The 20,907-nt window shown below is 45.7% G+C and overlaps 1 protein-coding gene across 3 annotated transcripts in view; it reads right to left on the bottom strand.

Moving 5' to 3' along the window:
- The window catches only part of TSEN2 (tRNA splicing endonuclease subunit 2), a 40,019-nt gene extending 21,012 nt beyond the window's left edge, over positions 1–19,007 (bottom strand). The window contains exons 1-6 of one of the 3 annotated variants that reach the window (XM_013981990.2): positions 18,884–18,974; positions 16,621–16,706; positions 13,256–13,296; positions 12,428–12,643; positions 10,984–11,065; positions 2,595–2,631 (exon numbers count right to left, since the gene is read on the bottom strand). In XM_013981990.2, coding sequence (XP_013837444.1) covers positions 2,595–2,631; positions 10,984–11,065; positions 12,428–12,616 — 308 coding nt within the window. In that variant the 5' untranslated portion in view covers positions 12,617–12,643; positions 13,256–13,296; positions 16,621–16,706; positions 18,884–18,974. Of the gene's footprint in view, positions 1–2,594; positions 2,632–10,983; positions 11,066–12,427; positions 12,644–13,255; positions 13,297–16,620; positions 16,707–18,883 lie in introns of all 3 variants that reach the window. The other 2 variants (XM_003132372.6, XM_005669795.3) reach the window with 2 other exon arrangements.

Raw genomic sequence — 20,907 nt, 5'->3', positions numbered from 1 at the left:
AGCTCATGGACTTGGGCAGCTCTGCATAGCTTTCCTACATCCAGGATGGAAACGACCACACCTGCCCGACATTTCCTAAGAAGATGGACTGAGATGATATGGCTAAAGCACATGGACGGGTACCTGGCACTGCTGGGGAATCAGTACCACTGGCTGTGACGATGATGATGGTGACATTCCATCACAGTATTTATTACAGCAGAGTCAACTGTCTTCACTTCCTCTCCCACTAACTGTAAATCCCCGAGGGGAGAACCTTTACCTCCCCTTCTTCCAGCACCCACCCAGTGCCTGACCCATGGTGCCCACAGTAAGTGCAGGCTGAATATGGTCACAAATGAGAGGTGGGGGTAGCACCTCCTTCAGAGCTGGCCCCTCCAGGACACAACTTACACACTTGACCCCCCAAGTGCATCACCTTTGGGTCTGGATGCTGCCTCCAGAAAGGATCACAGGAAGGTTTTTATCACCCAAGGACAACTGATGCCCAGAAAAGACCCATTAGGGTGAGTCCACTTGAAAGATGGATCCAACTTTCAGAGGGAATAGTAAAGAAACAATTACAAGTACTTAAGGTGGAAAATAAACTAAAAAAAATGAAAATGAGCCTAATTTTCTAACATTTAACAATATTTAGGTGATTACAAGTACTATGAACAGATGATGAATCAAGTGTTGATGGAAGAGGGGCAGGGAGGGCATAATTTCCTGACAGAATTGTCAGATGTGGCCAGCTGGAACACATCCGATATCTGCAAACGTGACCTTATCTGGAAACAGGGTCTTCGAAGATGTAGTCAAGTTAAGATGAGGTCACATTGGCTGGTGTCCTTACAGACACAGAGACATGCAAAAGAGGCCACCCTATGATGATGGAAGAGGGGACTAGAGTGGTGGGTCTGCGAGCTGAGGAAGGCCAAGGGCTGCTGGCCACACTGGAAGCTGAGACAGGCAGGACGGACCCTTCCTAGAGCCTTTGAAGGAGCACGGCCCTGCTGATGCCTTGATTTTGGACCTCTGGCCTCCAGAACTGAAATAACATTGCTGTTCTTTGAAACAACCAAGTTTGTGGCGCTTTGTCATGGCGGGCATAGGAAACTGATAAATGAATCTGTAAAATTCCTAGAGTGTGGCACATTCTACACTGGCTCATCAAGGGAAAACCTCCAGATGGGGGGCCATCCCCGCACCCACCTCCACACCCAGAACCTCACATATTCAAACTGGCTGGCTCTCAAGTCACCAGGATGTGGTTCTGGGGGAGGGGCTTTTGTGTCCTAGTGCTGGATGCAGCCCCCACTGTGATGGGGGCTGGGCCAGGTTCTCTCAGGCCTCCTTACCCCCAGCCTGCAGCTATAGCCAGAGAAGCCCTGACATCTCCTAGGTGCCATTGCCTCCTGGAGCTCCCTAGCCATGGGGCTGGAGACCAGAAGCAGCTGTCAGATTTGGCCAGCACGTGCAAGAGGAAGAGTCAAGGCAGCATGAGCGCTTTCCAGGGACTTCTCAGAAGAGCTGCAGTTTGAGCTGTACCTCATGGATGATGAGGACTCAGATGGATGGCATTTACTCAACAAAATCCTGCTGAGGGACCCTTAAGGGTGCGGCTCAGAGAGGAACCAGGCATGGTCCCTGCCCCCCATCAACACTTGGTGTTGACAATACAAGATCAGGTGTGTGATGGACATGATGAGGGAGCTGAGACAGACCACCGGGAGCCCAAGGAACAGCCTGCCTCCAACAAGGGCTGGGGTGGGTGGTGGTGTGGAGGGGGGTGCTCCAGCAAAGCAGCAAGTAAGCTGGGTTGTGGGACATGCAGGAACGGCGAGGCAGTGTGCGTGCCTAGTGGGTGAGGGACAAGTGTTCTGGGCAATGGGAACAACATAAACAAGCCCAGAGAAGGAATCATGTCTGTGAGAGGATGAGGAAAGGATTCTTTCTCTAGTCCCACCAGTGCAGAGTGAGGGAGGAGGCCAGGGCCACTTATGCCCACACAGGGCACGGAGGCCAGCTCCAATCTAAGTTATCCCAGCACCTAGAGACAACATTCATGACAGGAAAATGGTCATATTGCGGAAGAAATTTAACTGGCAAAGGATATGGCTTAGGATTATTATTATTTTTTTTTTTTTTTGTCTTTTGTCTTTTTGTTGTTGTTGTTGTTGCCATTTCTTGGGCTGCTCCTGCGGCATATGGAGGTTCCCAGGCTAGGGACTGAATCGGAGCTGTAGCCACCGGCCTACGCCAGAGCTACAGCAATGCAGGATCCGAGCCGCGTCTGCAACCTACACCGCAGCTCACGGCAACGCCGGATCATTAACCCACTGAGCAAGGGCAGGGACCGAACCCGCAACCTCATGGTTCCTAGTCGGATTCGTTAACCACTGCGCCACGATGGGAACTCCCAGGATTATTTTTTAAAATAAACTTAGTGCATCTCAAATATGATTTGACAATTACATTCAGACATAATTCTCAAGGACACATCTACTACAAAAAAAAAAAAAAAATTGAGAACCATATCAGAAAAGGCTACCTAAAAATAGATGTGATTTAAACCATAATTTTGACCATGTCCAAAGTCCACCAAGACTTACTTCTCTGAGGTGATTACAGGCATGTCTGTCTTCATATCTGCAACAACAAAGAAGTTCTATTAGTTCAGACAAATTTTCCTTAAAGGAAAAAACAGTGACAGCCTAGAAAAAAACAAAGAATTTCAAGATTCACAAACTCTCACGCCTGGAAGGCTGAATAGACCTGTTCAAGCAGCCACACTTTACACACTGTCACCCTGTGCCCAGCTCTACAGGCGCTGATCTGCTGGTGTTCTTGCTGGGCTCAGGAGTGACCTTGGAATCCTTCTTAACACCATGGCCAGCAGCACAGGCACAGAAGGGAACTCTAGCACCTCTGAATTCTCACGCCCCTTCTGGATGAGAGGATCAAGGCTGGAAAGTTACACTTTACCTGGGGCTCCATAAGCACCTCGAGGGAAAGCCCCTGCATGTGGCTGAGGAAGGGGCTGCTGAAGCAGACTTCATGGCAGCATCAGTTCTGGGTATGGGCTTGGGAGTTCTGGGCTCGAGGTCCAGGTCTGGGCATCTATGTTTACCACGTCACCAAATGGTGTGGCTTTAGTCCTGGTTCTCCCTGACTCTGCTCTGGGCAGGCTGTGTCTCTTTGTCCAGACCTGGCCTCCTGTCCAGTGTGCTAAAGGCCTGGAACACCTGTTCGGCTTTAAAGTCCCAGGGAAGGGAGTGCAGACTCCTGTCTTTTCAGGAATGTGACAGTTTTCTCTGTGTTGTGACCTCCTTCCCCTGGTAATTTAACAACAGACAACAAATTGGCAAGTTGTACTGACAGCCGCCCATGTGCCAAGTACAAGCCACACAAGTGATAAAGCAAATCCCCTCTTGTGAGTCACACTCACAGTCTAACGGAGGAGACAGACCTGATATGATTGATTCTAACCCAAGTTGATATCTGAGCAAATAAAGAGGGTATTGTAAGGGGACTGGCTAACTTTACCTGGAAGGGTTAGGAAAAAAATGCAAAGGAGAAGGAATAATTGGGCAGGGCTCTGAAGAATGAGTAATAGTTTGCTAGGTGGACCACGGTAGAGGAAGAGGAAACCAGGCACCAGGCTGGGAGACAGCAGAAGCATGGTAGGGTCAGGCAGTGGCAGCAGCCCTAGGTGCCGTGGTGCCAACAAGGTAAGGCTGAAACCGAAATGTTGAAGAATCTCTTCAAATGGACATGAGCTGCCCACAGCCTTTATCTGTTTCCTCGACATAAACTCATTCCCTTCAAATTACAATCACAATTTAAAACTTAGTTACCATGTAGGTCAGGAAAAGACTCTCAACTGTGAAGATTACACTATTTGAAAACTTTCTATTTTGGGGGCCAAATATTAGTAACTGCCAAAGCTGGGTGATGGGACAGAAAGGTATTAGGCTATTTGCTTGACTTTTCTCCCCCCTTTATAAAACTCTAAGGAAGAATTTAAAACATACAAGGGTAGAGAGAATAGTATAATAAACTCCTATGTGCCCATCACGCTGGTTTAACAATTAACTCATGGCCAGTCATACTCCATCTCTTGTGCCTACTTCCCCTGGGCCCCAGATTATTCTGAAACAGATCCCTTGATGGACTTCAGGTTTAAATGGTTCAGTATGTGTTTCTGTGAGGACTCTTATTTTTTTAATGGCCACACCTGTGGTATAAGGAAGTTCCTGGGCCAGGGACTGAATCTGAGCTGCAGCGGTGACTAACGCCACAGCTGCGGCAACTCCAGATCCTTAACCCATAGCACTGAGCCAGGGATCGAACCTGTGCCTCCGCAGTGACCTAAGCTGTTGCAGTTGCATTCTTAACCCACTGTGCCACAGCAGAAACTCCTCTGTGAGGACTCTTCAACAGGGACCTGCTATAGCACAGAGAACTCTACCAAATATTCGGTGATAATCTATGCAGGAAAAGAATCTGAGAAAGGATGTGTGTATGTGTATAATTGAATCACTCTTGTACTGCAGAAATTATCACAATCTTGTAAATCAACTATACCTCAGTAAAACTTAAAAAAAAAAAAAAAAAAAAAAAAAAACCCAAAACCAAAACTGGAACCATAATACTACCATCACACTTTACAAAGTTAAAATTAAGGAGTTCCCGTCGTGGTGCAGCGGAAACGAATCTGACTAGGAACCATGAGGTTGCAGGTTTGATCCCTGGCCTCACTCAGTGGGTTGGGGACCTGGCGTTGCCATGAGCTGTGGTGTAGGTCACAGACTCGGCTCAGATCTGGTATTGCTGTGGCTCTGGCATAGGCTGGCAGCAACAGCTCTGATTAGACTCCTAGCCTGGGAATCTCCATATGCCAGAGGTGCAGCCCTAAAAAGACAATTAAAAAAAAAAAAAAAGTTAAAATTCCTCAGCATCATCTAAAATCTATGCATTGTATTAAATGTTTCTTTTAAAGTCTATTTGACTCAGAATCCAAATAAGGGCCAAACAATGCAATTGAGTAACTGCTCTGAAGTTGATTCTAATACACAGGCTTCCCTGCCAGGCCTTTTTTTCTCTGTGATTCATTTGTTGAAGAACTGGGTCCTCTGTCCTGCAGAACCTTCCCTGGTCTGGCTGCTAAGGGTGCTGCTCCAGGCTGGGCACAGGCACTTTGCTGCCTTCAAACTAACATGGACATTCCAGTGGGAACATAAGCCTGCTCAGTTTCACTGGTCCTGCTCTTACTGTCTGGTGAGCGGGGAGAAGGTGGTTGAGGGTGAAGAGCTGCGGCCGCAGGGTCCACTCCACTGCATGTTGGTACCCAGAGCAGCATGGTGAGCACCTCTCTCTGTCCCTGTGTTTCCTGTGAGCTGGTGGGACCAGCGGCTTGGTCACATTCAGCCTCAACTTTTGAGGGACACCTGCTTTTTTCTTTTCTTGTCTTTTTGCCTTTTCTAGGGCCGCACCCGCAGCGTATGGAGGTTAACAGGCTAGGGGTCTAATTGGAGCTGTAGCCACCGGCCTATGCCAGAGCCACAGCAACGTGGGATCTGAGCCGCGTCTGCAACCTACACCACAGCTCACGGCAACGCTGGATCCTTAACCCACTGAGCAAGGCCAGGGATCGAACCCGCAACCTCATGGTTCCTAGTCGGATTCGTTAACCACTGCGCCACGATGGGAACTCCGAGGGACACCTGCTTATAGGTGGTGCTGCATTTCCATCAGAAGACACAGAATGTCTTTTGGTCTCTTTTTATATCATCAGCGTTGTTGCTGATCGATGCCTGTAACCAATCAGGACCCTGAGGCCTTCCCAGAGTAGACCCCCAGTCATGTCCTCCACCTGCCTTATTATCTATAGAAAAACTTTAGTCAAAGAACCAATTTAGGAGTTCCTGTTGTGGTGTAGCAGAAACGAATCTGACTAGGAACCATGAGGTTGCAGGTTCGATCCCTGGCCTTGCTCAGTGGGTTAAGGATTCAGCATTGCCGTGAGCTGTGAGGTAGGTTGCAGACGCGGCTCGGATCTCATGTTGCTGTGGCTCTGGCGTAGGCCGGTGGCTACAGCTCCGATTAGACCTCTAGCCTGGGAACCTCCACATGCCGAGGGAGCGGCCATAGTAAAGGCAAAAAGAGGAAAAAAAAAAAAAAAATTCAGTCGTTCAACAAAGTCCAGGACCTTTAGTAGGTTCTTCTTTAAGGACTATAGGTAATATGCTGAGCCATGTCCTCGGAGCTGTTTTGGAGGTGCTGAAGCCTCCACCAGGTGGAGAAGTCAACTGTGTGCTCCCCATAAGCACGCAGACCCCAGACCAGCTGGAATGAGAAAGTTGATGATGCTGATTCCCAACCACCTCAGCACCCACCAATCAGGAAAACATCCATGAGCTGATCACCCCCTGCTCCTCAAACACTATAAGATTCCTCATTACCCCCTCCAAGGTGGGGGGGGGCATAGTCCTTGAGGCGCCAGCCTGCTGCGCTCCCCTCTTTGCCTGGGAATTAAAGCTACTTGGTCCATTTCCTCCAATTAAGTCTCCGTGTTTCTATTTGGTATTGGTGTACAGAGGCAGCCAAGATTTTGCAAGACGCCGAGGCCCAGTAATTCATTAGAGGTCCCAAAGCAGCGACATTCCCATCTTATCATTTCTTCTTTGTTTGTCAGGGGTATTTTCCTTTAAAGAGAATAACCTTCCTATAACCTTCGCTGTTTGGTTACCCTGAGAACCAGTTTCCAAATGATGAATCTTCCACAGCTGAATAATAACTGCTACTGCAGTGTATCAGTAAGAACTAAGGATTCAAGCATGGTGTGGAAGGGGTTATTATGAATGAATGGATTTTATTTTATTTTAATTTTTAGGGCTGCACCTATGGCATATGGAAGTTCCCAGGCTAGGGGTGGAACTGGAGCTGCAGCTGCCAGTCTATGCCACAGCCACAGCAACGTGGGATCCAAGCTGCATTTGCGACCTGCACTGCAGCTTGCAGCAATGCCACATCCTTACCCCACTGAGCAAGGCCAGGGATCAAACTCACATCCTCATGGATACTAGCTGGGTTCTTATTCTGTCGAGCCACAATAGAAACTCCATGAATGGATTTTAAAATAAACTGCAGTATTACTCTTACTCATGCCTAAACGATTCTACCTTTGGCTAGTGGGAGCCTCTTTTGAATCAAGCCTAGGAGTTTCTTTAGCTTCCTTGCTTCCTGGTACAAGGTGTTTCATGAAAAAAACCCTGGCCCTCAACCGTGCCAATACAATTAGTCATTCGTTTTCTCACATACTACACACATAACAGTTTCAGCATAACAGCATCACCACCACCACCTTCAAGGTGACTGCTGAAAACAGCCTCAAGATGCCCCTTCCTTTGGAGTATCTGGCAGGCTGACAGCACTGATGGCCCTGGTCCTTCAGGTCTTCCATCAGCCAAACCCCAACTCTGGGTCCATGGAATAACGCAAACATGATACAAGGGGAGGCTGGAAAGCACTGGCCTGCTTGTGACCCTAATAACTGTGAGAACATGCCGAGGCTGCCTGTGGAAGACGACACCACGATGCCCTTCACCCCCATCCCACATGACGCCATCCGAGAGCAGTGGACAGCCAGACACCAGTGAGTCAGGCCGGATCCATTACTGGGCGGGTCCTTCGGTGCAGCCTACGGATCTGGACCTAACCAGCTGGATGAACACATTCTGCCACCATCAGTGGACATACTCAGCAAGCTGGTTGACTTAAATGGAGCAGCTGGTTGCTGGTCAAAGCCACTCCATCTTGGGGGTGGTTTGTTAACTAACACTGTGGCAGGTGATACAGAGTCTATCCTGTTATGACTGGACAGTCAAATTACCATGTTTTAAAGTCACTCAAAATAGCTTCCTATGGCTATACCACCAACTTGATATACAGATTCCTTGTTACTGTTGATTTTAAGAGAACAGCTTTTAAAAATTTAACATCATTTTGTCATCGTGTAATACATTTACAAGGTCCCAAGGTCACATCTATAAAGTCTCAGCTCTCCATCCTGTTCCATTCCTCCCCACAGGCATTAACAACAATTGTAGTTTATCCTTCCTTATATTTCAAATATATATATTCCTTTCCCGCCAGACAAGCCACAGCACACATGCCAACTTCCCTTTAACTTGCTTTCTTTCCTGAAAAATATTATCTACTGAGCCCCCATTCCTACTTTGGTTCCACAGCACTTCATTATATGAACACACTATAGTTTATTCAGCTGGTACTCCCATGCTCATGGACATTTCGGTTGTTTCCATTAGAAACAGTGTGGCAGTGAATAGCTTTGAGCTCTTTCTTTGCATATTTTTGCCAGTTTATCTTTTTTTTCTTTTTTCTTTTTGGCTGCACCTAAGGCATGCGGAAGTTCTTGGACCAGGGACTGAACCCATGCCATAGCAGTGAGCCGTGCTGCTGCAGTGACAACACTAGATCCATAACCTGCTGTGCCAAGAGGGAACCCCTGACAATGTATCTTCAAAATAAATTCCCAGAAGTGGAACTGCTGGGTTAAAAGTAAATGCGGCTGTACAGTAGAAAATTGACAGAATGCTATAAACCAGCTATAATGGAAAAAAATAAAAATCATTATGTAAAAATTTTAAAAAAAGGTAAATGCTTTACTGGACAACTGGACAGCCACATGCAAAACATATGAAACTGGACCCTTATATCATCATATAAAAATTAAATAAAAAAAGATTAAAGACCTAAATTTAAGAGCTGAATCTATTCAACTCTTAGAAGAAAACATGGAGAAAAACCTGCAAGACCCTGGATTTGGTAATGGTTCTGTAAATATGACACTAAAAGCATGTGCAACAAAAGAAAAAAAATGGATAAATGAGGTTTCATTAAGATGAAAAACTTTACCACTTCACATCCATTAAGATGGCTATCATCAAAAAAATTCAGAAAATAACAAGTGTTGGAAAGGATGTGGAAAAATTGGAAAACCTTATGCACTGCTAGTGGAAATGTAAAATGATGCAGGTGTTATGAAAAACAGTTCAGTAGTTCCTCAGAAAATTAAGACAAAATCATCATATGATCAGGCAATCCGCTCCTAGGTATATACACAAGAGAAATGAAAACATATGTTCACAGGGAAACCTGTGTGTGAATGCTCAGAGTAGCATTATTCGCCACAGCCAAAAAGGAGAAATGACTCCAAAAATCATCTTTGGATAAATGGATGGACAAAACACAGTGTATCAATACAATGGACTAGTAGTCAGGATGAGGTGCTGATACGTGCTATGGATAAACCCTGCAAACACTGGCCAGGGTGAGAGACACAAAAGGGTTCCTCATATAGGAAATATTTAGAACAGGCAAAATCAAAGATGCAAAGCATCTCAAGGCTCTCAGGGGCCAGGAGGAGGGAGTAAATGTACATGATTTTTTCAAGACAGTACTAAATTTCCCTCAATAATGGCTATACCATATGTATGTCCATGTGCAACACGTAAGAGTGTTTCTTAGGGCCTTACCAAAGGGCCTATTGTCAAACTTTGGGATTTATGCCATTCTGAGTGCTGAAATGGTATCTCAATGCAGCTTTAATTTGTATTTTTTCTTGCACTAGTTTTTTGTTGTTTTTTTTGGTTTGTTTTGGCCACAGTGTGCAGTGGCATGATGTGGGATCTCAGTTCCCAGACCAGGGGTTGAACCTGGGCCACAGCGGTAAAAGTACTCAGTCCTAACCACCAGATCACCAGAGAACTAATTCCCTAAAATGTTTTTTAAAATCCTTTCTGGAGTTCCTCTTGTGGCTCAGTGGGTTAAGAACCTGACTAGTGGAGTTCTCATCGTGGCTCAGTGGAAACGAATCCGACTAGGAACCATGAGGTTGTGGGTTTGATCCCTGGCCTCAATCTGTGGGTTAAGGATCCGGCGTTGCTGTGAGCTGTGGTGTAGATCTCAGATGCAGCTTGGATCCTGCGTTGTTGTGGCTGCGGTGTAGGCCGGCAGCTGTAGCTCAGATTTGATTCCTAGCCTAGGAACCTCCATATGTCTCCAGTGTGGCCCTTAAAAAAAAAAAAAGAAAAAGAAAAAGAGAAAGAACCTGACTAGTGTTCGTGAAGATTCGAGTTTAATCCCTAGCCTTGCTCAGTGGGTTAAGGATCTGATGTTGCTGCAAGCTAAAAAGAAAAATAAATTAAAAAATAAATAAAAATTGGACCTTAAAAAAAGATCCTTTTTAATTATGGTTTAACCTGCTGGTATCAGTTATGTAAATACAACAGGATTTATAAATTAAAGAGGAATAGCAAATGAGAATTACACAGATTAGTATGTTTTAAGAAACACATCAGTGTCATAGTTATTGTTCTCAATTCCAGTTCCAGAAATAAAACATAAAACTTAGCTTGCATACAGGTGAGCAGGCATGTAATCTTCAGTAGCTTCAACATAAACAGGACTATGTTAGGCACAGCTAACAGAAAAGCCTGTTAACACTTTTTTTTTTTTTCTTTTTTTTTAAGGGACGTACCCTCGGCATATGGAAGTTCTCAGGCTAGGGATCGAATCAGAGCTACAGTTGGAGGCCTACACCACATCCATGGCAACTCAGGATCTGAGCCGTGTTTGCAACCTACCACAGCTCATGGCAGTGCTGGATCCCAGAAGCACTGAGCACGGCCAGGGATCAAACCTGAATCCTCATGGATACTAGTCAGATTCATTTCCACTGAGCTACAATGGGAACTCAATAACCCTTGGTGATTCCAGAAATTGGAAGAAACACATACTCACCATTCACAAGAATCTTTTCACTTTGATTAGAGTTATCCTAGTTGCTATTTTTAGCAGTAAAACTGCCAGTGTCATGTTACATCTCCTCTAGAATTTTACCATATAATCCAGTGTAAGATCAAAAATGAAAGAAAAAGGGAATTTGCCGAAAGAAATGAACTTTGCACAGTTTACCTTTCCATTTAGCAACCAGCTTAGGATCTGAAATTGTGAAGTTTGGACGGCTTCTAGATAGGATGCCTTTTCCAAAATAACCCTGCAGGGAAGAGAAAAAAGTTTAGTTATCAATTTTTCAGCTGAGGCAGAAGAGTCATTTAAGTTAACAAGAGCGTCACTTGCTTCACAGCCTCTGATTCCCTAACGATTACTAGTGAGGACCTAGCATTTTTTCTCTCCCATTGCTGGAAGGAAGCTGAGGAGTTTCCAGGGCACCCGTTTGTCTCCTAAGTACTAGTGTCAGTCCAGGTCTGGTCACCTGAAGGCCACAGGCAGGCAGAGGCAGGGCTTTCTCCACACATAGGTCAGGAGCCTAAAAGCGGGAGCCTAAAAGCAGGAGCCACGTCCACCAAGTGCAGAAAGCTTCCCTGATTCTCTTCTTCCCAGAACTGAAGTACTATTCCTCTCCTTCCTGCTGATTCCAAAAAACAACATCGATTTCGCCTCCATTTCTTAAAATGAGAAAATACTTAAACCCATAGAAAACTGAAATAATAATAAAACAAACACCTTTTATTTACCCTCCACCTAGATTTAACAATCAGAATAAATCATGTGTCTACACTTCACGAAGCCTCTTAATGTTACATTGTGAATGTGTCTAGGCCCTTGGCCTAGACCCTTGTCTCACCAGAGTCAATGCCACCTATTGCATCCCACTTTGGAAGGTGGCTACAACATGCAGTTGATATAAAATGTCTAGAGATGGCACATTTATAGACAGGAAGTGGATGAGGAGTGCCTCAAGCTGGGAGTAGGGACAGGCATTAAGTACAATGGGCACCAGGGAACTTTCTGCAACTGGACTGGGGCAGCGGTTGTACAACTGTATGAATTTATTACAGTTGCTGAGTTGTACACTTACAATGGGTGAATTTTATGGCTGTAAATTATACCCCAATAAAGCTATTTTAAAAATGTCCGTAATGCTGAATCAGCTATAGGACAAAAATAAACAAGTTTCCAGTTTCAACCCAAACCTATCATTGACGGAAAAAAGCAACAAGCGGAACTCACCCTCATCTAAGAGGTCCTCACCCAGGAATGAGGATCTGTCCCTGAGCCAGAACAACCTGCAACCCTTCAGTTACTTCTGGGGATGGGATTGGAAGGAGTGGGAAATGTTCACTTTTTACCCACTACATTTCTGCAAAGCACTTGAATTTCTTTTGTTTTTTTTTTTCTTCCTTTTTACAATGAACATGCGTTGCTCTTCTAATCAAAAGGCACGAAAGATCAATGTGATGACCCAACCTCATTGCTGAAATATGGCTCTGGGGCCGGCAGTGATCCTTGGGCTTATGGCTCTGGGGCAATGGATCCTGCTCCTACACTGGATCATTTACAGTCTGTGTCTGGGGGTGGCTGGGGAGGAGGCTGGCTCAGGGCTGCCCACACATACTTTCCTGTAGAGCTGTGCCATGTCTTCTGCACTCCTCACAACCACGCTGTTATTTATCATCTCGGCCTGGAACATCTTGAAGTCCTTGTTCGGACCACAGTCCTGACCAAGCGGGATTGGCAGCGGAGACACATAGCTCTCATACACTCTTCTTTTCCTCTTTGGGGGACGGAAAACTGCCTCTGCCATTTCCCAAGTGTGACTGTTCTTTCAGGACTGTCATAGGGAGAAAGAAACAGAGTCAGTAACCACATTGATCAAACACACTAGTACATTTGTACCCAGGCTCAGAAAACTTTGTGGCCTGTGGGAAAAACAAAATATCAAGCAATGGGGAGTTCCCGTTGTGGCTCAGTGGTGACGAACCCAACTACTATCCACAAGGACGCCGGTTTGATCCCTGGCCTTGCTCAGTGGGTTAAGGATCTGGTGTTGCTGGGAGCTGTGGTATAGGTCACAGACGTGGCTCAGATCTGGCGTTGATATGGCTGTGGCGTAGGCTGGCAGCTACGGCTCTGATTTGACCCCTAGTCTGGGAATTTCCATATATTGCAGGTGTGGCCCTAAAAAGACAAAAAAAAAAAAAAAAAAAAAAATCAAGCAATGAAGGGTAACTCTGTGTAGGAGCAGTGCAAACCCACTGGCCTAGAGCATCTCAACCCTGCAGTAGCTCCCAGGAAGCCTATGGTATTATTTCTGGTTACAGTGGACTGAGACCTAGTGACACACCTGTGTTACAAGGCTACAGGCAGGTCTGCTGACTGTTAGCACAAAGGATTTCCGCCCGCAGATTCCTTCCGCTCACTCATGTGGCCAACAGACACTTACCAAACACCGATCAGGTCTCTTAACCATCAGAGATGTTGAGGCTGTAAGGAGAAAACCATGAGACCATGTCCTCAAACAAATAAATCTAGGGAGCTCTGCATCTGCCAAAAAAGGACCTTAAAGTACTTCCAAACATTAGGTCAATCATTCCCAATTTTTAAGGTGAACTAATAAATAACAATAACAACAAGAGAAGCAGTTACCATTTCAGGGTCTATCCACAGCAAGTGTGTGAGGCTAAGAGCAGGAATGTGAAGCCAGGTGCTGGGACTGGAATGAGTTTCACTACGGCCCAGCCATGGGATCTGGGGGAAAAGTTACTTGATCTCTTTGTGCTTTGGTTTCCTTATCCACACAGTAAGGATAAAAACAAACTCTATCTTATAGTTAAGACCCATAAGGTGCTTAGAACAGCACCCGGCCTAGAGTACCAAGCACTCTGCGTGTTCACTATGATTATTATTACAGGGTGAGCACCACCAACATCTCATTACAGGTGAGGAAACAGAGTCAGGCTGATGAGATCTTGTCAGAGGCCCAGAGGGTGGGGGCGCTGGATGACCCAGGTCTGCTGAACCCCAGGCTCTTCTCGCAGGTTCTGCTGCGAGCACAGGCAGCATCTGCCCCTTGCCTGAAGGCTTACTGTTTCTCTAGGTTAGGAGCTGAAAAATTACGAGGGGTTAGAGCGAATTACGGAGAATCACGGAATTACTGAGCTCCAGTGCTATGAGGGAGTAAAAGAAGGCAAAGTCAGTACCTCCACTTTCCAGACTTCGAAATGAGGAGACAAAATAAGGACAAAACACACACAGGCTATGATTCAATAATGGCTAGAGGAAGGAAGTCCAGTTGAGTTCATTGTGTGACAAAGCAGCCACGGCAGATGCATTAACTTGGGAAAACTCAACAAAATGCAAGGGAAAAAAATGGAGACAGTGCAGGAGAGGGGGTCAGCCCCCCCATCCACGGAGCAGGTGTCCTGGATGGACACAGGGACCTTTATCTGCTGCTCCCTTAGTCCTGCATCTGGACCTGACTGGAGCTGACAGCACATATGGTGCTTGAAGATATAGTGAGGCTGTGTCACACATGTGTTCAACCTCCTTGGCACCAAATCCTCATAGGGAAAAACGTAAGACTGATTATTTCAGGGCCTCCTGCACTCAATACCAGCATCCCACCGGGCAAAGGATGCAACCAAGCCTGAAATAGCCAACAAAGGAAGCCAGAGCTAAGGCAGGAAGCTGAGTGGCTTGAGGGTTTAGAACCATTAAAAAGAAATTAAAAGCCTGATGCAGACTATTACATATGGAAGGGATAAACAATGAGGTCCTACTGTATAGCACAGGGAGCTATATTCAATATCCTGAGATAAATCATAATGGAAAAGAATGTTAATAAAGAATATATATATGTATAACTGAATCATTTTGCTGTAATGCAAAAATGAACACAATGTTGTAAATCAACTAAACTTCAATTTAAAAAAAGAAATTAAAAGCCTTGTCCAATGTATAATGATATCTTTATCCACCCTCCCACAGATACTGAGGAATTAAATGAGGACAAAGAAAAACAAAGATCAAGTAAGTCAGAGAAACTGATAAATCAGTAACAAAAGTAACTATAAAAAATAAGAATCAGGAGTTCCCTTGTGGCATAGCAGGTTAAGGATCTGTCATTGCCACTGCAGCAGTTTGGCTTGCTGCTGTGGTGCGGGTTGGATCCCTGGCCTGGCCTGGGAACTACCACATGCTGCAGGTGTGGCCAAAAAAAAAAAAAAAAAAAAAAAAAAGAATCAGCAAGTTGGAATCTTCACAGAATTGCCAAAGTGATATAAGCAGCAAAATGCTAAAATAACTTACTTTCTAAATGAGATCCCTTCCATGAATCCTGAGCATGAAGTACACATTTTACACACACTCATGCACACACACTGCTGTAGAGTGCTTGTAACAAAACTATACATATCTATGTTAATGCATAATTAAGAGATTTTCTTCCAAGGACATTTTATTTATTTTTTTGGCTGCACCCAGAACATATGGAAGTACCCAGGTCAGGAATCAAATCTGAGCCACAGCTGAACTTCAATACAGCTGTGGCAATGCCAGATCCTTAACCTACTGCAGTGCTGGGCCAGGGATGGAACCCGTGCTGCCACAGAGACAACAGTACCGCTGCAACACAGTGGGAACTCCCCCAAGGGCATTTTAAGTGGATTTTCACTTACAAACCCTCACTCAACCCAAGCAACTACAGCTGACCCTGAATGACTTGGGACTGAACTGCACCAGTCTACTTAGATCCAGATTTTTTTCAATAGCAAATACACCACCCACAGTTGGTTGAATCCGAAGATTTGGAACTTTGGATATGAAGGAACCAGGAGAGCCAATTATAAAATTACACTCAGATTTTTGACTGTAAAGAAGGTCATGCCCTTAACTCTCTGTGTTGTTCAAGGGTCAATTGTATTGCATTTAGCATTCAAAGTAAGAAATGGCAATTTATTCTAAAACTTAAAATAAGTTAGCTTTTTTGAGGCAGGATATTGGTCTCTAGTGAGGAAATTTCTAGGGATTTTCAGGAATAATTTGAACTTATATGAGCACTTCCCTTTTATAACTTAATTTCTGATTAGTATTTGATTTGTATATATTACACTTGAAATTTTTTAAAAAGAGAAAATACTTAATGGCTGACTTCAAGAACATCCAATTAAATTCTCCCAAGTAAGTGAAAAATAAAAGCTGTTTTATTTATTTGTCTTTTTGCCTTTTCTAGGGCCACTTCTGAAGCAAATGGAGGTTCCCAGGCTAGGGGTCTAATCGGAGCTATAGCCATCGGCCTACACCAGAGCCACAGCAATGTGGGATCCGAGCCACATCTGTGACCTACACCACAGCTCACGGCAACACCAGATCCTTAACCCACTGAGCAAGGCCAAGGATTGAACCTGAAACCTCATGGTTCCTAGTTGGATTTGTTAACCACTGCGCCACAACAGGAACTCCAAGAAAAGCTGTTTTAATCTGCCTAGCTTGTTTAGGATTTTCCCTTTCAGATGGCTGCTACTACAAAAAAAAAAAAAAAAAAAAAAAAAAAAGGTAAGAACCAGTAATGACACTGAAGGCAGGAACTCTGTACTCCAACCCCAGTCTGTGTGATAGAAGGTTTCTGCCACAGAAGATGCCTTGTTTTTCACAAAACCTCAAAAGCTGGGATCTAGTGTCAGCTCTGTACATGGGACAACACACACATCAAGAATTTGGCTGTAGTAGGCCTTCCATATATGCAAAGCTGCTATCATGACCACGTGACCTTAACAACCCTCGTAGGCTCCCTGAACCCAGTTTCATTACCTTCAAATTGAACAGGACTAGAAAACAGTCTGGAAGTCACTCAAATGTTAAACACTGAATAATCATATGATCCAGCAATTCCACTCCTAGAGAAAAAAGAAATCATGCTCAAACAAAAATTTGTACATGAATGTTTACAGCAATATTGTTTATAACAGTCAAAAAGTAGAAACAACCCCAAAGACTATCAATAGATGAATGGATCAACAAAATGTGCTGTATCCACATAATGGGATATTATCAGCAATTAACAAAGGAATGAAGCCCTGACGCCTGCTTCATGAACCTAGAGAGCATTACCTTGAGAAAAGCCAGTCACAAAGGACCACACATTGTATAAGACCATTAATATGAAATGCCCAGAACAGGCAAATCCAAAGAGACATAAAGTCGATTAGTGACTGCCAGGTGCTGGGGCAAGGGAGGTATGGGGAGTGACTGCCAACAGGTATGGGGTTTATCCTGAATATGATGAAAACGCTTTAAAATTAGATTGCAGGGATGGTGATGATGCATAACTCTGATATACTGAAACTGCTAAACTGCACATTTTACAGGGGTGAATTTTATGATACATGAATCATCTCTCAATAATGCTGAAAAATATCAGTAAGACAAACCAGAAGATCTCTAGTTTCATAGTTTCATGGAAGAGATGTCTTGTGCAGAACTTGGAAGGCAAAGCAAAGGAGAAAGGTTTGAGTTTGCTAGTCTCCACATTTTGAAAGGTTTCTTCAGCACCATGATAGGAGAACAGCCTAATGGGAGATTTAACACAATGATAGGAGCTCACCATCACCAAAAGGTACAACATGCTGACTGTACCACATGCCAGCCACACGCCACATACATGGGTACTACCATCCTTACTTCACAGACTAGGAAACAGAGGGGGCAGGTCATTTGCCCACAGCTATAACATGAAAGGCCAGGACGGCAGGGACACAGGGCATGGTAAGATAGACTAACAAAAGGACCCATGACTGAAGCACATACAAATGTTTAGGAAAGACTGGGCCAGTGGTCAGGTGGGATGTGAAGGCTTGGGCCCAGTGCAAGTTTTTCAGCAGGGAATGAAAACAGCAAAGATTAAGAAAATTAACCTGGGGTCTGAAAATTAACTGCAGCTCTCAAGCTTGGCTGCCTTTGAATCACATGGGGAAATTTTGAAACTCCAGGACTTAGCTGCAACTACATCAGAAAATCTGGGGTAGGACCCAGGTGATTTCAACATGGAGCTAAAGTTGGCAACCTCTGGTGATAGGATGGCCTATTCAAACTCAATCCCAACAACCATCCCCATTGTGAAGGTGAGGAAAGGAACTCAGAAGGGCTGAGTGCTATGTACCTGTAAAGGGCTGTTACTTTTCCTTTCCCAAACCTGGGCATACTGACTCCAGGCGTCCATACCGTTAAGTATATTTACTTTTCTATCAAAAGCAATGCTTGTTCCTAATCTTCCCTTGAGCAGACAAGCTAACACCTTTTAGGTGTTCAGTATACGTTTATTCCAAACAAAACAAAATAAAACGAGTGGGGGAGTAGCTTCATTTAATTTTTCCAACCCTCTGGGCCGACTTTGCTAAACCAGCCTGGTTAAAACCTCCCACCCAGCAAAGTTCAAAGTCTCCCAATTAAAAAACCTCCAAATAAGTACCTCCTAGGCTAGGAGAGGCAAGGATTAAAGGGGCAAGGCAAACAAGCCTGCTTCTGGGAAGCTTTCAAGTTAGAACACGAGACTAAGACAGGTAAACAAACAGCAGACCTGGGAAGGCTGTTGTGAGGATGAAACGGGTGACTGTGCAAAGGAACCTGGTACTGGACCTACTACGTGTAAAGTGCTAGCCAAATGCAAGCTGCAACTGCAGCTAATGACCAAAGTGGTAAGTCCGTGACTCGCTGTTACAACGTATTCCTTTGCTGGTTTCCTTCCCAGCGGCTAAGGCTCCTCTCGGGCAGAGCCAGTATCGAAGTCCGACGCCCCCAGCACAGGACGTGGAGTCAGAGCTCCCAGAAAGAACACAAAAAACAGGGCTACAGGTACAAGAAGAAGGAGGAAAAGGGCTAATTCCGGTTGAAGTAGGAAGGCTGGCCCCTCAGCCCGGCCGTCTGGTGCGGCTGTGCGACCGGAGGAACGTCTCTGGGCCGTTTCCGCTTTCGCCCTGGGGGTTTTCGGAAAACAGGACGTCTCTCCCCAAGGCGGATCCCTCAGTATGCAGCTCAGCTTCCCGGGACACCAGCGGCTCCCAGTCCCGCGCCTTACCTTCCTGGGCCACATGCGATCGCCGTTACCCCGGTAACGCCAGCTGGCGGTCGGACACCACTGCCGTCAAGCAGTGCGGCCGCAAAGCGGGACAGCTGCGCAGCCGCAGAGCACGGGGGAGGACTCACCGGGTCTTTGTAGAGCGCACCTGCGCAGAGCCTTAAGGCGGGTGCTTTGTGTGTACCGCATGCCCTTCACCGCATGTCCTCTTTCCTGCACACACCGTGATTGTACTGACAGCCTCAGTATATACATGCTGTTCTCATCCCCACAATAGTCCCGCAAGATCTGTTTTAACAGATGAGATCGAAGTTACATGTCCATATACACATAACTGGGAGGTATTGGAGTTAGAGAAATATGACAAAAATGGAACCCAGGTCTTCAGATGTCGGTTCTCAGCCGCGGGGCGATGGGATGCTTGAGACGACCGGACTTGAAATGACCCCAGCCCTGGTAAGCAATTCCTCTGAACTCAGCCTGCAGACTTCAGCTTTCTCCATGCTTTTAAGTGCAGCACGCAGGGAAACCTGTAAGAAAGTGCCCTCTCGCAGACACCTGACTCAAAGCCACTGTGGGCACAATAGGCCGGCAGTTAGACCAGTATTTGCAGCCCTACCCCGCCCCCCACCTCCTCACCCTGTCACCAGCTGTGTGGTCTCCAATGAGTGACTTAATCTTTCTGAGCCACAATTTCCTCTACTGAAAAAAAGGGTCGTCAGGATTATGAGGGATGAGCAAAACGACAGTGCCTTGGGAAGAGTAAAAGATTCTCCTGACCAGGAGGCTTGGTAGGGAGTCCAATATATACCTTTCCACATATGAATCCCAGGGTCCCCAGCACACAAACCATGAGTGCAAGGCGGGTAGGTGACAGGGAAGGATGGCAAATAATGCCAGAGAGATTTAAGGGGCTAGGTGTGACAGGCCTTGAAATCTGGACTTTTCCCAGCTTTCTCTGGTCTCCAGGGCTTCCCACACACTGTTGCCACTTCCTGGAACATCTTTCTCCTCTGTCTGCAGCAGTGATTCCTGGTCACCCTACAAGTCTCAACTCAGATACCTTTTCCTCAGGAGACCTCCTCTTGCCTCCCCATGCTGGCTTGGGTGACTGTCCCCTGTGTTCTCATGATAGTTGGGGGAACTCTGTGTTGTCCCCGTTCCCTGGTCCTCCTTAACTGGACTGTGAGCTCCTGGTAGGAAGAGCTCAAGATGTGGTATTCTGTGGCTGGTCAGCCTGTAGGAACCTTAACTGCTCCCTAAAGGAGTTCAGACTTCAGAGAAATCAAAATCAGAATTAGCTTCAGCAGGAGTTCCTGTCCTGCTTCAGTGGTAATGAACCCGACTAGTATCTGTAAGGACTCGGGTTTGATCCTTGGCCTTGCTCAGTGAGTTAAGGATCTGGCACTGCCATGAGCTGTGGTGTAAGTTGCTGATGTGGCTCTGATCCCGTGTTGCTGTGGCTGTGGTGTAGGCCGGTGGCTACAGCTCTGATTGGACCCCTAGCCTGGGAATTTCCATATGCTGCAGGTTTGGCCCTAAAAAGACAAAAAACAAAAGAAAACAAACAAACCAAAAAACCCAACAACAACAAAACACAAAAAACTTCAGCAGTAGAGCCTTGAAGAAAAGGGAGAACTTCAGCAGGGTGCACAGAACAGTGATAAGGGGATGGAGTGGGGAGGGAAGAGAGCTGGAGGGAGGCTGTGATATTGCACCAGAACATGCCAATTTAGGCTTTAGAATTGGAAGGTTTTAAAAATGAAAGGGAACTCAGAGGTTGTCCAGTTCAACTTCCTTATTTAACTGATAAGAAAAAAGGCTCAGGAGTTCCCGTCGTGGCGCAGTGGTTAACGAATCCGACTAGGAACCATGAGGTTTCGGGTTCGGTCCCTGCCCTTGCTCAGTGGGTTAAGGATCCGGCGTTGCCATGAGCTGTGGTGTAGGTTGCAGACGCGGCTCGGATCCCGTGTTGCTGTGGCTCTGGCGTAGGCCGGTGGCTACAGCTGTGATTCAACCCCTAG

The sequence above is a fragment of the Sus scrofa genome, chromosome 13, assembly GCF_000003025.6.
Source record: "Sus scrofa isolate TJ Tabasco breed Duroc chromosome 13, Sscrofa11.1, whole genome shotgun sequence".
Classification (NCBI taxonomy): domain Eukaryota; kingdom Metazoa; phylum Chordata; class Mammalia; order Artiodactyla; family Suidae; genus Sus; species Sus scrofa.
This window is presented reverse-complemented; position numbering and strand designations above follow the sequence as displayed.